The sequence below is a fragment of the Sprattus sprattus genome (genome assembly GCF_963457725.1).
Source record: "Sprattus sprattus genome assembly, chromosome: 4".
Classification (NCBI taxonomy): domain Eukaryota; kingdom Metazoa; phylum Chordata; class Actinopteri; order Clupeiformes; family Clupeidae; genus Sprattus; species Sprattus sprattus.
This window is the reverse complement of record NC_137923.1, coordinates 34,396,861-34,415,036: the sequence shown is the minus strand read 5'-3', so window position 1 is coordinate 34,415,036 and position 18,176 is coordinate 34,396,861. Positions and strand designations below refer to the sequence as shown.

At 38.5% G+C, this 18,176-nt stretch overlaps 1 protein-coding gene across 12 annotated transcripts in view; it reads left to right on the top strand.

Annotated features, from left to right (window-relative positions):
* The window catches only part of obscnb (obscurin, cytoskeletal calmodulin and titin-interacting RhoGEF b), a 153,045-nt gene that overhangs the window by 52,416 nt on the left and 82,453 nt on the right, over positions 1-18,176 (top strand). For 9 of the 12 annotated variants that reach the window (XM_080837358.1, XM_080837362.1, XM_080837356.1 and 6 more), the window contains 14 exons: positions 5,598-5,876; positions 7,151-7,429; positions 10,066-10,338; positions 12,981-13,253; positions 13,346-13,621; positions 13,807-14,073; positions 14,178-14,447; positions 14,610-14,876; positions 14,955-15,224; positions 15,378-15,490; positions 15,601-15,754; positions 15,865-16,026; positions 16,532-16,636; positions 17,167-17,433. In XM_080837358.1, coding sequence (XP_080693484.1) covers positions 5,598-5,876; positions 7,151-7,429; positions 10,066-10,338; positions 12,981-13,253; positions 13,346-13,621; positions 13,807-14,073; positions 14,178-14,447; positions 14,610-14,876; positions 14,955-15,224; positions 15,378-15,490; positions 15,601-15,754; positions 15,865-16,026; positions 16,532-16,636; positions 17,167-17,433 — 3,255 coding nt within the window. The remainder of the gene's footprint in view (positions 1-5,597; positions 5,877-7,150; positions 7,430-10,065; positions 10,339-12,980; positions 13,254-13,345; positions 13,622-13,806; positions 14,074-14,177; positions 14,448-14,609; positions 14,877-14,954; positions 15,225-15,377; positions 15,491-15,600; positions 15,755-15,864; positions 16,027-16,531; positions 16,637-17,166; positions 17,434-18,176) is intronic. The other 3 variants (XM_080837365.1, XM_080837363.1, XM_080837359.1) reach the window with 2 other exon arrangements.

Sequence of the window (18,176 nt, the reverse complement as noted above, 5' to 3'; positions counted from 1 at the left end):
ACTGTTTGTTTCAGAAAATTACTAATTACAACGACCAGTGCTATCAAACATCAACACGAGAAAGCAAGGCCAACAGGAATATGAAGTTACAAACTTACATAGGCAGCAACGCACACGGCAACACAATAACGTTATGCTAACATGGTATTTCAGAGCACGTCAACTCCTTTTAGCAGCTGGCGCGAAAAGGAAACTGAAAGTTTGTGCGCGTGCGCAACGCCTCAGCCCTAACAGGGACGTAGGCTCACAGTCCAGAGTGGAGTTTTCCACAACACCTCTTTATTTGACCTGTTTAAACAAACTACATTGCAAAAGAAAAATATACCAAAACAATCCACAAAAAAGTAGTACACAAAACACAACATAACCAAATCATCAAAATCTATCACAAATAATTCCTTTAATACATACAAATGAAACACAAACCAATTTACACACACAAAACACATAAAAACACACAAACACACTGACAACCATGACTCATTCTGTGCCCAAACCTACTGAACAGGGCCTCGTTTCCCGATAACGATGTATCTTAACGTTCTACGTGGATTTTCGCGACATCGTTGACGGCCGAACTCTTTCTACTTACGAGGGTTTCCCAACCATCAACTTAAAGTCAGGTGCACGAGCGCAACGTGCATGAGTTCTTAAGTAGCTCTTAGGAGCTGTTTACGTCAGGTTAACCTGTTTACGTTAATTGCTGTGAAATTAGCTAGCCTATGCGTGCATCGAACGTGCAATGTGCACTAAATTCGGGGCGGGGATAGTAACGCCATCTCCAGCAGAGAAGCCTATTTAAACTGTGTTCCCATTGTAAGGACATTTATTACGATCTGTCTGAGAGTGGGCTGTCAAAGCTAGCATCATCGAAGTCATACAGTACAGTAGGCTGCATACATTCAATAAAATTAACCTACATTTGAGTCCAACTGCATGACCATTCTTGCCCTACACTTACCCTTACAATAAAGAAGTGATCCTATTTCAACCATAACTTCATTTTAAATAATGTCTTTCTTTATGACATTTAGTTTATATTAGTATATTCAACTGCATCCACTACATAATCTCAAACTTTATTTGTTGGTAACTCTCCAAAAAGGCTACCATTAACACATTTCTTAATGAAAAGGAAACATGCATCACAATAATACTTCAGTGTAACCTGTACCTATGTGGAGTGCAAATATGTCTTGCCATTACACTACCCAACAGCCCTACGTCTGCTAACATTACAGAATGCATAATTCCTACGGGCACTGCACTAGTTTTGTATAGCCTAATCTTTATTTTCAAATACTCAATATTCTTTATTTCTATTTTGATGGGAATAGGCAGGTGAAACAATGAAATTCTCATGATGTGCTATACACAGAAACATCGTTTGGATTTCTTCTACAATAGGCCGAACGACACCCCTGGATAAGGTGTCGAGGGGTTTGAAGCGTACGTCATGCGTGACTGTATGAGCTATGAAACTAGCGATTTAAAAAAAGTTTCAATGAAGAACATTGCAAAAATATATGTATACAACCATCTAGCTAGAAGCTACCATATAAGCCAATGGAGTGGTGGCATAAGCGCTAAATGTGCCATCAAACTACTGTTTGAAAGCTTCAGTCAAGACCTAAATACTCTGCATTGGTCGCGTAGCACATTTCCGATCAAACCGAGTCATTGTAAACATATAAAAAGTTGTGTAGATAGCTTTATTCATGTAAAATATTCCTCGCTTCAAGTAGCCATGTTTTTTTTTTTTTATTCCCGTTTCTTCCGAACGACGGTCGAACGACGTCCCTGGTGGATTAAATCGCTAAGTGTGAAGTTACTACTGGTCCTGACCACACGTAGAATTCCTCTCAATGAAAGATACACTTAAGCTAAGTGTGGCGTTGGGAAACCCGTCTGCAACGTAGGAATCCTCTTACGAGCGATTTCAAGTGCTTTTTAGGCTAAGTGCGCGTTCGGGAAACTGGGCCCAGTTCGGCGGTCATATTTTGTAACGCTTTGCGTTACGTCTAGTTTTTAAATGAACCAAACGTGATGTAATTACAAAACAGTTTTTTTAATGTAGGCTTGTTTAGACTGAATATTGTTTGTAAGCAAAATAGGTTGTGTAGACCGATAATTGTTTGTAAGCACACTAAGTTGTAATGGCTTTCTGTTTTTATTACTCTTGTTTACTTTTTTATTGCTGTAGCCAGGCGTCAGTGCAATACCTTACAGTAAACAAACATCATAGACTATATGTTAAGACATGAAAAGGCCCCATATTTAACTTATAATATAACTAATATGTGTCTGTATAAGTGCACATAAAGTCTGCATTAAGCATTATTGATCATTAGGCTTGCATTCGCCAATTTCTTATTCTCACTAAATGTGTCACTTATTCGTGGTAAATCCTTAATTATAAACTAGTTGGTCTCAACCTTATATACGATATACAGCCGCGGAAAAAATTAAGAGACCACTTCAAAATTATCAGTTTCTCTGGTTTTACTATTTATTGGTATGTGTTAAAGTAAAATGTACATTTTTGTTTTATTCTATAACCTACTGGCAACATTCCTACCAAATTTCAAATAAAAATATTGTCATTTAGATCATTTATTTGCAGAAAAATGACAATTGGTCAAAATAGCAAAAAAGATGCAGTGTCTTCAGATCTCGAATAATGCAAAGAAAACAAGCTCATATTCATTTTTTAACTACACAATACTAATGCTTTAACTTAGGAAGAGTTCAGAAATCAATATTTGGTGGAATAACCTTGATTTAAAATCACAACTTTCATGTGTCTTGGCATGCTCTCCACCAGTCTTTCACATTGCCGTTGGGTGACTTTATGCTACTCCTGGCGCAAGAATTCAAGCAGCTCGGCTTCTTTTCATGGCTTGTGACCATCCATCTTCCTCTTGATCACATTTCAGAGTTTTTTTTATGGGATTCAGGTCTCGAAATTGGGCTGGCCATGACAGGGTCCTGATCTGGTGATACTCCATCCACACCTTTACTGGCCTGGCTGTGTGGCATGGAGCATTGCCCTGCTGGAAAAAACACTTCTCAGAGTTGAGGAACATTGTCAGAGCAAAAGGAAGCAAGTTTTTCTTCTGGGACAACATTGTACTTTGCCTGGCTGAGGTTTGTAAAAGACCATAAGGATTGAACCAAAGCGGACTGGAGGGTCTCCTAGTTCGTCTTCTCTGATGAGTCCAATTTCACAGTAGGTGCAAGACTCTGTGGCTTGTAGGCCTCTCCAGGTCTCCGTCTAACCATCAGACGACCATGTGTTGGGCAAAGCTGAAAATTGGACTCATCAGAGAAGACGAACTAGGAGACCCTCCAGTCCGCTTTGGTTCAATCCTTATGGTCTTTTACAAACCTCAGCCAGGCAAAGTACAACGTTGTCCCAGAAGAAAAACTTGCTTCCTTTTGCTCTGACAATGTTCCCCAACTCTGAGAAGTGTTTTTTCCAGCAGGGCAATGCTCCATGCCACACAGCCAGGCCAGTAAAGGTGTGGATGGAGTACCACCAGATCAGGGCCCTGTCATGGCCAGCCCAATTTCGAGACCTGAATCCCATAATAAACCTCTGAAATGTGATCAAGAGGAAGATGGATGGTCACAAGCCATGAAAAGAAGCCGAGCTGCTTGAATTCTTGCGCCAGGAGTAGCATAAAGTCACCCAACGGCAATGTGAAAGACTGGTGGAGAGCATGCCAAGACACATGAAAGTTGTGATTTTAAATCAAGGTTATTCCACCAAATATTGATTTCTGAACTCTTCCTAAGTTAAAGCATTAGTATTGTGTAGCTTAAAAATGAATATGAGCTTGTTTTCTTTGCATTATTCGAGATCTGAAGACACTGCATCTTTTTTGCTATTTTGACCAATTGTCATTTTTCTGCAAATAAATGATCTAAATGACAATATTTTTATTTGAAATTTGGTAGGAATGTTGCCAGTAGGTTATAGAATAAAACAAAAATGTACATTTTACTTTAACACATACCAATAAATAGTAAAACCAGAGAAACTGATAATTTTGAAGTGGTCTCTTATTTTTTTCCGCGGCTGTATAATCGGGAAAAAATCAAAAGAGAATAGGTATAAAATAGGCATTCCCACTGACAAACAATGTTCCATTTCTCAATGCAATGACACAGCAGGTCAAAGTAATTGTGCTCGCCCAGACTGCTAGTGATGACTGGGAGGCAGGGCCCCTGTTTTAAAGTGGACATTTTCTCCAGAGCAATGAGTGCACTTCAATCAGTGTTACCTACATAGTATACCATTACTGACCCGACCTTAGTTCTAACGTCAAGTATTACTTTCCATATAATCAGACTGAAATGATGAAAAATGGCCCACTACGACCACAGACACATTTTCATCCTTAATAAAATGTAAATACCTCATTATTCCTTTAAAACAGGTTCCTCGTTCTATAGTGAAGGTTGATAGTTTTCTAATGACAATGTAAAACGGATGACATCCATGTGTGAGTTAGACATTTTCATTTACAAAGCCCAAAGCCAGATTGTCTGTTGGTAAAGTTAAACTCTTAGGTAGGAATACCTATTCTATGACTCTTCTTCCACTATAAGTGACATATTCAGACAGTATACTTAAAGGCTATTAACCTACTATTTTGATCCTAACTACATATCAGTAACCTTAAGTTAAGACCAACTAGTTTACTAGCAGGTCAAAGTAATTGTGCTCGCCCAGGCTGCTAGTGGTGACTGGGAGGCAGGGCCCCTGTTCTAAAGTAGACATTTTCTCCAGAGTAATGAGTGCACTTCAATCAGTGTTACCTACATAGTATACCAAAATTTCTTCTTAACTTTTTCTTAAATGTGTTCAGGAATTAGGTCCATTGCGCCTCATTCTCCAACATTTTCTGAAATGTCTTCTGAAATGTTTTCTCACGGACTTCGGAAGACCAACGTAAGAAAAGATCTCCGCCTGATTCATGAACGCCTGACATTTGGTTCTTAAACAGCCGAAGGGTTCTCAGCTGTGCTCCCCCAAATGAGGATTCTTAAATTGAATGTGCGTTCTCGTGCACCTAGATTTGCATTCACACACGCCCCGTCTTTTCCTTATAAGGGCACGCAACTGTAGTGACGTGTGCATTCAGAATCCACCAAATCCATGCAAAAGCAATTTGAAAGAGACAGTCATGTTAAAGCGGAAAGCGAGCACTGGTCGAGTAAACGCAGACTTAACTTCACCAGTGGGTGGAGAGGTGAAGGTACTGTTGCAGAATGTTGATGTGTTCATTCTATTCCACTATGGCTATATCCACGCGATTGAGTTTAGTGCTTATTTATTTATTCACTTACATTTGCAGTGTTCGTGTAGTGCTTTTATTTATTTTATGACATCACGATGCCTTGTAGAATCATGACTATAAATGTGAAACGTAATTGTTAATGAAACAAATATTCTCGTATTAATTATTATTATAATTATTTAAATCCGATGATGCCTGTAGAGATGATGTGAACACAATCACCAATGTTTATGTTGACCTACTGGTGGATTAATTACATGTTTGTAATGTCATCTTGTGATTGCCTGACAGAAACTGAAGTCTCAGCATTTGCTAAAAAGGAGTCTGTCCAGAGGGAGGTTAAAGCAACCATCTCTCAGAAAGCCACATTGAGCTGTGAGGTTTCTGACTCAAAGATGGAAGTTAAATGGTACAAAGATGGCAAACTTCTAAGCACCACTAAAATCCTCCACATTGAGACAAAGGGAAACACTCGTCAGTTGGTGTTGGACAGTGTGGATAAAAAGGATGCTGGGGAGTTCATCTGTGAGGCTGGAAAAGAGAAACTGGTGTTCAAGATTAACGTAGCAGGTATGAAAAAACTATGGTCAAATACTGTAGCAATGTCTCTTGTATTTGTATTCACCTCAGTCACCTCAGAAAAATCCAGATAAACTGTACCTATTTAAAAACTCTTTAAAGTAATATGATTTATTACCATGAAGTAATGCGACATTAACCCATTACACTTCTATTACCATATGGAAAGATATTCTTAATGATGTTCAAAATTAATCCACAGGCACGTTTTATCCATTTACTTCAAATAAACTGGTTTATCTGTACCGGTGGTAATGACTGCAAACAGTGTGCTCATTGCAAAAGGCACTCTGAGATTCTTCTAGGCACTCTGAGATTTTTCTGAATGAAAAGCGTGTTAAAAATAAAATGAATTATTATTATTATTATTTAGTGCTGTCAAACGATTAAAATATTTAATCGCGATTAATCACATTTTTGTCATAGTTAACTCAAAATTAATCGCAATTAATTGCAAATGTATTAATCGCATATTTTTATCTATTCTAAATGTCCCTTCAATCATTTTTTGTTTTTTATGCTCTTATCAACATGGAAAAGTGGATTGGCTTGCTTTATGCAATGGTTTATTTGATTGAAAAACAACATTGCCAAACCGGGCGGTACAAAATAAAATCAGAAAGTGCACATTTCAGATAAACAAGGACTCAGCCTATAGTGCAGTTAAACCATGGCTTAAAGTTTCCTGTGAACATAGAAGTCTGGCCTTTTATTTCAAAAACAATGAACCGTAACAGTTAGGTTACCAATAAAAGGTAAGCCTTCTGTGCTTTCAGCCAGCTGCCTGTTGACATTTTCAGACAGTGAAGCTCGCTTTTTTTGCACAACACAACTTTTAAAGGTAAACTTTCTATTCAGAAGCTTTTTATCATCCATTTCGCCGTATCGCACTCACCATTCACTGAAACGTAACGTTAGCCTACTACACAGTTTGGGAGAGCAAAAAGAACGTTAATCTAAAAAAAAAAAAAAAAGTTTTTTTTTTTTTTTTTTTTACGAGTTAATCGCGCGATAAAAAAATGAACAGCGTTAAAATGGGCTTGCGTTAACGCCGTTAATAACGCGTTAAACTGACAGCACTATCATTATTAAAAGGGTTTTTACCTGTTGTAGCTGCCAGTGCATTAGCCTTCATACTTTCTGTATCTGTTTTGTGTAAAATATTCACTGGTATTATCCTGATAGAAGGACCCAGCATTTGTGAACTTGGGCTCCCTTTCCCCAGAAAGCTTCCCTGATTTCCATGCTCTGTCATATTACTACAGATATCAAAGAAGCTGGCTTTGCCAACAACGAGTCTGTCCAAAAGGAGGTTAAAACTACCATCTCTCAGAAAGCCACTCTAAGCTGTGAGGTTTCTGACTCAAAGACAGAAGTGAAATGGTACAAAGATGGCAAACTTCTGAGCTCCAGTAAAACCATCCACATGGAGACGAAGAGCAAGACTCGTCAGTTGGTGTTGGACAGTGTGGAGAAGAAGGATGCTGGAGAATACACATGTGAGGCCGGAAAAGAGAAACTGGTCTTCAAGATTCATGTAGCAGGTATGAATTTATTTATTTATTTATTTTCCTTTTTATTTGTCCTTTTGACATTTTTTTTATGTAGGCTTGTGTAGACTGATTATTGTTTGTAAGCAAATTAGGTTGTGTAGACTGATAATTGTTTGTAAGCACACTAAGTTGTAATAGCTTTAATTTCTGTTTTTATTTCGCTTGTTTACTTTTGTTTTATTGCTGTAGCCAGACATCAGTGCAATATCTTACCAGTAAACAAACATCATAGACTATATGTTAAGACATAAAAAAGGCAAAGGTCTGTGACATTTTATAACTGATTAAATTAACCTAATTATGAAACACAAATCCCAGAAAAGACACTAAATGTAATTAAACGGAAAGCCAGTTTGATGTCTCCATACAGTTGAATGGAATAGTTTGCACATGTCGTTGGAAATGACAGATGTCATTTTAGATGTACATTTAGATTTTGTGTGCTGACCGGCCCCAACAATTCTTAATGTTTCTTTTTATCTGTAACGGTATCTTATGTTGTTGTGTTGACATTGACACTAATGCTCTGACCCTGCCTTTCACCTTGACACCACCTTAAGCACCAGTAGGCCCTAGTGGGCCCCAGGGTGATCTGGTGGCCAAAAGCTTAGATGACACACGATCAAGCCCCAGCAATGACCATAGAAACACAACTGGCCTCAGCACGCATTCCTCTCCAGATAGTAGAAACCGCAGTGGTAGAGCCAAAAAAAAGGGCGTTTACGCCAATGAAGATATTTCAATCTGCAGTTTCCACATGATATAGTAATTTACAACATTAGCAATGTCTTCACTACATTTCTAATAGATTTAATTTGATTTTGGACTGAAAGAACTGGTTGTCTGGACATGTCTTGATCCTTATTGATGAAAAAAAAGCGATATTGCAGCACTGCATCTAATTCATTAGCCTTTGATGTTAAATATATATAAATATAGGTTTTTAAAACAATAACTATTTAACTTATAATATAACTAATATGTGTCTGTGTAAGTGCACAATAAAGTCTTCATTACGCATTATTGATCATTAGGCCTGCATCCGCAATTTCTTATTCTCATTAAATGGGTCACTTATTCGTGGTAAATCCTTAATAACCAACTAGTTGGTCTCAACCTTAGCTTACTGATATATAATCGGGAAAAAATCAAAAGAGAATAGGTATAAAATAGGCATTCCCACTGACAAACAATGTTCCATTTCTCAATGCAATGACACAGCAGGTCAAAGTAATTGTGCGCGCCCAGACTGCTAGTGATGACTGGGAGGCAGGGCCCCTGTTTTAAAGTGGACATTTTCTCCAGAGCAATGAGTGCACTTCAATCAGTGTTACCTACATAGTATACCATTACTGACCCGACCTTAGTTCTAACGTCAAGTATTACTTTCCATATAATCAGACTGAAATGATCAAAAATGGCCCAATACGACCACAGACACATATTCATCCTTAATAAAATGTAAATATCTCATTATTCCTTTAAAACAGGTTCCTCGTTCTATAGTGAAGGTTGATAGTTTTCTAATGACAATGTAAAACGGATGACATCCATGTGTGAGTAAGACATTTTCATTTACAAAGCCCAAAGCTCAAAACCAGATTGTCTGTTGGTAAAGTTAAACTCTTAGGTAGGAATACCTATTATATGACTCTTCTTCCACTATAAGTGACATATTCAGACAGTATACTTAAAGGCTATTAACCTACTATTTTGATCTAGCACTCTGAGATTCTGCTGGAATGAAGAGTGCTCAACAAATAAAATGAAGTGTTATTATTATTATTGATCCTAACTACATATCAGTAACCTTAAGTTAAGACCAACTAGTTGGTTATTAAGGATATTACATTTACATATACAGTACATTTAGACATTTAGCAGACACTTTTGTCCAAAGTGTCGTACAAGGGAGAGAACAGTCAAGCTACGAGCAATAGAACCTGGTGTAACAACAAATACTACTTTACATACGAAATATAAGAAACGAAATAGAAAAGAAAAAAAGAAGTGCAGGAATATAACTGCTGTAATTGCAAGTTAAGCACTAGTCGAAGTGCCAGTTAGGACAGGAGGTGGCCTCTGTAGACCCAACTCTTCAGAGAGCACCTCCTGTCCTAATGTAACCAATTCATGACCTTCACATAGTGGCCTTATGAATGATGACTGTGCTTAGTGCAGACCTTATTGGGCACTAATACAAACACCAGCTATATGCTAATGGTTAACACGTGAATGGACCTTCCAGACACAGGTGTCGTTATACTACAATCACTTGAGACACATTCACTGCACACTGATCCCCATTTCACTAATTGTGAGACTTCTCGCACCAATTGGCTGGACCTCTGTTGAATTAGGTCAGTCTATATAAAGGGGGTGAATACTTATGCAATCACTGATTTTCATTACATATTTTTATTTAATTTACATAACTGTGTAGAAATCTGTTTTCACTTTGACATTAAAGAGGGCTTTTTTGTGGGGGGTTTTTTAACCAAAAAGCCAACTTATATTGACCATGACTGATTTATAAAAGCAATGAAAGGGTAAAACATCTAAGGGGGTGAATACTTATGCAAGGCACTGTATACTCAGCCCTTGTGTGCTTTGTCATTTTATCACAGAAGAAGCTGGCTTTGCAAACAAGGAGTCTGTCCAAAAGGAGGTTAAAACTACCATCTCTCAGAAAGCCACTCTAAGCTGTGAGGTTTCTGACTCAAAGACAGAAGTGAAATGGTACAGAGATGGCAAACTTCTGAGCTCCAGTAAAACCATCCACATGGAGACGAAGAGCAAGACTCGTCAGTTGGTGTTGGACAGTGTGGAGAAGAAGGATGCTGGAGAATACACCTGTGAGGCCGGAAAAGAGAAACTGGTCTTCAAGATTCATGTAGCAGGTATGAATTTTTATTTTTTTTTCCTTTTTTTCCTTTTCATTTGTCCTTTTGACATTTTTTTTATGTAGGCTTGTGTAGACTGATTATTGTTTGTAAGCAAATTAGGTTGTGTAGACTGATAATTGTTTGTAAGCACACTAAGTTGTAATAGCTTTAATTTCTGTTTTTATTTCGCTTGTTTACTTTTGTTTTATTGCTGTAGCCAGACATCAGTGCAATATCTTACCAGTAAACAAACATCATAGACTATATGTTAAGACATAAAAAAGGCAAAGGTCTGTGACATTTTATAACTGATTAAATTAACCTAATTATGAAACACAAATCCCAGAAAAGACACTAAATGTAATTAAACGGAAAGCCAGTTTGATGTCTCCATACAGTTGAATGGAATAGTTTGCACATGTCGTTGGAAATGACAGATGTCATTTTAGATGTACATTTAGATTTTGTGTGCTGACCGGCCCCAACAATTCTTAATGTTTCTTTTTATCTGTAACGGTATCTTATGTTGTTGTGTTGACATTGACACTAATGCTCTGACCCTGCCTTTCACCTTGACACCACCTTAAGCACCAGTAGGCCCTAGTGGGCCCCAGGGTGATCTGGTGGCCAAAAGCTTAGATGACACACGATCAAGCCCCAGCAATGACCATAGAAACACAACTGGCCTCAGCACGCATTCCTCTCCAGATAGTAGAAACTGCAGTGGTAGAGCCAAAAAAAAGGGCGTTTACGCCAATGAAGATATTTCAATCTGCAGTTTCCACATGATATAGTAATTTACAACATTAGCAATGTCTTCACTACATTTCTAATAGATTTAATTTGATTTTGGACTGAAAGAACTGGTTGTCTGGACATGTCTTGATCCTTATTGATGAAAAAAAAAAGCGATATTGCAGCACTGCATCTAATTCATTAGCCTTTGATGTTAAATATATATAAATATAGGTTTTTAAAACAATAACTATTTAACTTATAATATAACTAATATGTGTCTGTGTAAGTGCACAATAAAGTCTTCATTACGCATTATTGATCATTAGGCCTGCATCCGCAATTTCTTATTCTCATTAAATGGGTCACTTATTCGTGGTAAATCCTTAATAACCAACTAGTTGGTCTCAACCTTAGCTTACTGATATATAATCGGGAAAAAATCAAAAGAGAATAGGTATAAAATAGGCATTCCCACTGACAAACAATGTTCCATTTCTCAATGCAATGACACAGCAGGTCAAAGTAATTGTGCGCGCCCAGACTGCTAGTGATGACTGGGAGGCAGGGCCCCTGTTTTAAAGTGGACATTTTCTCCAGAGCAATGAGTGCACTTCAATCAGTGTTACCTACATAGTATACCATTACTGACCCGACCTTAGTTCTAACGTCAAGTATTACTTTCCATATAATCAGACTGAAATGATCAAAAATGGCCCAATACGACCACAGACACATATTCATCCTTAATAAAATGTAAATATCTCATTATTCCTTTAAAACAGGTTCCTCGTTCTATAGTGAAGGTTGATCATTTTCTAATGACAATGTAAAACGGATGACATCCATGTGTGAGTAAGACATTTTCATTTACAAAGCCCAAAGCTCAAAACCAGATTGTCTGTTGGTAAAGTTAAACTCTTAGGTAGGAATACCTATTATATGACTCTTCTTCCACTATAAGTGACATATTCAGACAGTATACTTAAAGGCTATTAACCTACTATTTTGATCTAGCACTCTGAGATTCTGCTGGAATGAAGAGTGCTCAACAAATAAAATGAAGTGTTATTATTATTATTGATCCTAACTACATATCAGTAACCTTAAGTTAAGACCAACTAGTTGGTTATTAAGGATATTACATTTACATATACAGTACATTTAGACATTTAGCAGACACTTTTGTCCAAAGTGTCGTACAAGGGAGAGAACGGTCAAGCTACGAGCAATAGAACCTGGTGTAACAACAAATACTTCTTTACATACGAAATATAAGAAACGAAATAGAAAAGAAAAAAAGAAGTGCAGGAATATAACTGCTGTAATTGCAAGTTAAGCACTAGTCGAAGTGCCAGTTAGGACAGGAGGTGGCCTCTGTAGACCCAACTCTTCAGAGAGCACCTCCTGTCCTAATGTAACCAATTCATGACCTTCACATAGTGGCCTTATGAATGATGACTGTGCTTAGTGCAGACCTTATTGGGCACTAATACAAACACCAGCTATATGCTAATGGTTAACACGTGAATGGACCTTCCAGACACAGGTGTCGTTATACTACAATCACTTGAGACACATTCACTGCACACTGATCCCCATTTCACTAATTGTGAGACTTCTCGCACCAATTGGCTAGACCTCTGTTGAATTAGGTCAGTCTATATAAAGGGGGTGAATACTTATGCAATCACTGATTTTCATTACATATTTTTATTTAATTTACATAACTGTGTAGAAATCTGTTTTCACTTTGACATTAAAGAGGGCTTTTTTGTGGGGGGTTTTTTAACCAAAAAGCCAACTTATATTGACCATGACTGATTTATAAAAGCAATGAAAGGGTAAAACATCTAAGGGGGTGAATACTTATGCAAGGCACTGTATACTCAGCCCTTGTGTGCTTTGTCATTTTATCACAGAAGAAGCTGGCTTTGCAAACAAGGAGTCTGTCCAAAAGGAGGTTAAAACTACCATCTCTCAGAAAGCCACTCTAAGCTGTGAGGTTTCTGACTCAAAGACAGAAGTGAAATGGTACAAAGATGGCAAACTTCTGAGCTCCAGTAAAACCATCCACATGGAGACGAAGAGCAAGACTCGTCAGTTGGTGTTGGACAGTGTGGAGAAGAAGGATGCTGGAGAATACACATGTGAGGCTGGGAAAGAGAAATTGGTCTTCAAGATTCACGTAGTAGGTGCGGTACAGGTAGAATTTTGCAACTTTGTAACTAGTGTTTATAATACAGCTGAGAATCAACTGCTTTTCTGTATCTATTTCTGCATGTAGAGGCTTCTGCCAAATTCCAGAAGAAGTCTGTGACGAAAGATGCCGTTGAGGTACAAGCAACTGAGAAAATCATTCTGTCCACTGAACTGATGACAGCAAATGCAAATGTGAAATGGTTGAGAGATGGTGTGGAGCTGAAGAGTGGTACAAAATATGAGCTGAAGAAGGAAGGGCTTCATTGCATCCTGACAGTGAGCTCAACCGAGCCCAAAGACAGTGGGACATACACTTGTCAAACAGCTGATGACAAGATGGACTTCAAAGTTCTTGTCAAAGGCAAGTCAGTGTGGTCAGATTTAGCCAGATAAATGTTTTCAACATTTGAAAAATGAAAGCTTGTAATTTCTTTGGATTTAGTTGTTGACAAAATAGCTTGCCATTTAACATATGTCCTTTTTAAAATATAAGTGTTAATGGTTATTTGCAATTTGTATGTGCTTAAGTTAACTCTCTGTCCTCAGAAGAACCTCTGAAGTTTGCTGTGCCTTTGGAGTCTGTGGCTGTAGTGCTGGAGGAGACGCTTACCCTGGTCTGCCAGCTCAACAGACCCAAAGGCGGTGTAGTCTGGCGGCACAGTGGGATGGAGATCAAGACTGGAGGAAAGTACAGCATCAGCACCGATGGGGTCAAACACATTCTTACAGTGACGGGAGTTTCCCAGGAGGACGAGGGGGAGTATAGCTGTGAAAGCAAGGATGATAAGACATCAGCCAAAGTCACCACAAAAGGTGACTTACAATTTAATAATAAATCAATTACTATTCAATTATTAGTATTATTATTTGCAATAATGAAATGTAAAGTCATTATTTAATCAAATTCTCAATTTCAGCTCCTCGCTTGGTCAGGTTTACTTCCAAATTGAGCAACATTGTTGCAGTCGAAAACACAGAAGCCATTTTCAAATGTTCAATTACCCCTGCTGATGTCACCGTGAGATGGCTTAGTAACGAGGTTCCTCTTTCATCGGGGCCCAAGTATAAGATTGCACATGGAGGGAACAGTCATTCTCTCACTATTACTAATGTTTGTCAAGGAGATGCTGGGGAGATTTCTGTTGATGCAGAAGGAAAGTTCTCAAAAGCAACACTTCAGGTGCAACGTAAGTTTTTTTAGAGTGAATTTATTGACAGTGCACAGTCACATTTTGTTATACTTCATATGTCTTAAAATGGATTCAGTTCACCTTGCTCATCAATATTCACACAGTAGTTCTCAGTGACAAAGCAAAAACAGGTGTTTATTTAGCGGTTCTTTCTAACAGAGGTTCCAGTTACCTTTAAGAAAAAACTGCAGAACCTCACGGTTCAGGAGCAAGATGAAGTGTGTCTGGAGGTGGAGTTGAGTCAGCCATCAAAGGATGTCAAATGGATGAAGAATGGTGTTGTTGTCCAGTCTGGAAGCAATGTAGATATCATTGTGGAAGGAGCCAAGCAAACCCTTCTGTTCAAGAATGTGACCCAGGGGGAGAGAGGACACTACTCATGTGAGACATTGGATGACAAAACCCAGGCCAAGCTCACAGTGGAAAGTAAGCAAAACTTTATTTCACGGGTTTGTTGTTATTTATGGCTGGGTAATACATGTTTTCTTTTCTTTAACCTTACAGTGAGAAAAATTGCGGTGGTGAAGGGATTTGCGAAGGAAACAAAGCTCACTGAAAAGGAAAGCGTAACACTGCAGGTTGAACTGAGCCATGTTGAAATAGAAGGCACCTGGATGAAGGATGGAAAGAAATTGAATGCTGGACCTAACTGTGTTATGACCAGACAAGGCAACATGCATTCCTTGACCATATCTCACCTGACGACCGAGGATGCAGGGATGATTGTGTTCCAAGCAGAAGGGGTCAAGGCTTCTGGCAAGCTGATCATCACAGGTGCCTTAATGCTTCTCCAGACACTGCTTCTTCAGGCAGTGTCAGGGTGTGAGATCTATTTCACAAAAGATAGTACAAATGTTACATGAAATAAAGGGATGTTGTTGCATACAGCTAATGCTTTTTTCTGGTGGGGGGTATCGGATTCCATAGAGCCTGCGGCTACAATCTCCCAACCACTCAAAGACATTAAATGTCCTGAAAGGGAGAAGGTGACGTTTGCGTGTGAAGTGTCCAGAGCTAATGCAGATGTGAAGTGGTTTAAGGTATGATACATTTATGCATGCAGATTTTCACTCCAAGATACTTCATATAGTGAATGCGGAGTGCTGTGTATTTGTCAGTAGATTAATTTGATTGAATTATGTTCCTTCAGAATGACATGGAGCTGAAACCAGGGAAGACTATGGCCATTTCCTCCCAAGGTTGTAAACGTAGCCTTCTCATCCACAAATGTACTTACGAGGACCAGGGCGAGTACTTGTGCCGTACGGATGGTGACAACACAGCAGCTACCCTTACTGTGCATGGTACAGTATTCACTCCATTACCAGCATTTATTCAATGATCACATATTTGAATGGAACACCAATACCTAAAATTATGTCATTCTTCTTTCCAAACGCCTTTATCCCCACAGCACGAGACATCAAGATTGTGAAGCCCCTGGAGGATGTGGAGGTTATGGAGAAAGAGAGTGCTACGTTTATCTGTGAGGTCTCACACGATGAGGTTGAAGGACAGTGGCACAAAGGTGGCGTCCCAGTCAGAGCCGGGGACAGCGTCAAGATTAGACAGGAAGGTACATTTGGTTAGGGGAAGGGTACTAACCAAACCAAACCAAAATAACCAAAGGGCTATTTACTGTTAAGCATGGTCTTAATGTGGAGCTGTCTCATGGTTCTTGTGGCAGCAGGGTCCCATATTTTATCATGTTATTTGTTCCATTTTATTTACATATTAATGTTAGCAAGCCAATCATCACAGGTGCCTTAATGCTTCTCTAGACACTGCTTCTTCAGGCAGTGTCAGGGTGTGAGATCTATTTCACTAAAGAGAGTGAAAATGTTACATTTAATAAAGGGATGTTTTTTGTATACAGCAAGCCTGGACCAGGTTTTAGCCCCAAGGTCGTAAGGTCACAGTAATGCTGATATTTAATGTAACGGTGCTCATTTGTATGTACAAATACCAGGTATTTAAATATTGATTCCATTTTATTACATTTCCTCAACAGCTGTAAATGTGAGTTCATGCAGAGTGTCATGAATTTACTATTTTCACCAAGTCTATCCTCTCTCCAACAGGAAAGGCTTTTGTTCTTCTGTTCAAATCTGTGACAATAGAGGACACTTCAGAGATTAAATTCTCTGCTGAAAAGGCTTCATCGACTGCCAAACTGCGGATAAAAGGTAATATATTATGGAACTGTGCTGCATAATTTAAACTTTGCTAATATGCTAAATATTGTTGATTTGGAGAGCTTACACAGTATGAATCAACATAGAAGATGAATTCAATATAGTTAAAATTACATTCTTAATACGATACAATTGTGTACTTTATTGTGTTCATTTAATGTCATATTTGAACTGTTAACATATGTCATGGCATGTGAGGGTATTTGCATGAGTGGTCACTAATTCAAAATGGTTGCTTCTGCTGTGCTTGCCCATCTGCCATTCAGTTCTCATTTCTCAAATGACTCCAAAGATCTCAACAGATGCAGTCAGTCTTGGAAACACAATATGCAACTCAATTATTTTGAGAGAAGTTTAGTGTAAACATTTAATGGTAGTGTTGTCAGCAGATCCCTAAAGTTAGGCTGGGAAGCGCGGCTTTTCATCTTGCCAGGCCGCTGCTGATGGCTACGCTGATGGCCACGCTTTGATGCATTCTGAAGCATCAGTGGTGTTATTGTGAGGCCTTGTTGTCATTACAGAGCTGCCGGTCAAATTCGTGAAGAAGCTCAGAGACAAAATTGCCATGTATAAACACCGGGGCCACCTAGAGTGTCACGTTTCTCGCGCCAGTGCAGAGGTCACATGGTACAAGAACACTAAAGAGCTCAAGTCCAATGAGAAGTACGAGATCTCCAGTGATGGGGTCTACCGGAAGCTTACCATCAACCATGTAGACTCGGGTGATGAAGACACCTACATGTGTGATGCCATCGATGACAAGACTTCCTGTCAGTTACTGGTGGAGGGTATAACATCAAGCCATTCTTTACCATCTAGTAGTGTTTGGTTCTGTGCAGTTGTCTGAATTATATAAATGAGTATTGATTGGGATGGTAAACAGTAACTGAATTATATAAATGAGTATTGATTTGGATGGTAAACAGAAACTGAATTGTAAAATTAAGTACAGGATTGGGATGGTAAACAGGAACTGAATTACATAATTGAGTACAGGATTGGGATTGTAGACAGAAACTGAACAGCTCTAAACTGAAACTTTTACTTTTCATGAATGATTTGAAAAAGTGTTCTATTTAAGATGGGTCAACTCCATCAGATCATCATGTCTGAAATCAGTGGTTCTTAAGTCTGTCAAGGTCTCAACTAGGCTATGATATTGGATTCAATGTCAAGGCGTTGTTTACATGATGTCATTAGTTGTTTATGTGGTGTCATTATGCTGAAGTGTCATGAGCTTCATTTTGTTTCCTTCTTAATCTATTTAATTACTTCATTATTCTTTTTAGTGACCCCCAGGTATGACCCTGGGTCAAGAGCCACTGTTATATATTAACATATGATCTGATGTAGTTGCAGATATAAATATATTGCAGTCAGTATTAGCTGATAGGGAAATGCTATGACTCTGATGGTCTTTTCCACTTAAGACAGATTTACCTTTAGCTTAAGCACTGGTTAAAAGCCTCAGTTTTAAGTTTCTATTACCAATTCTAAGCTTTTGAATTTTGACAAAGAGAGCACACTTTCG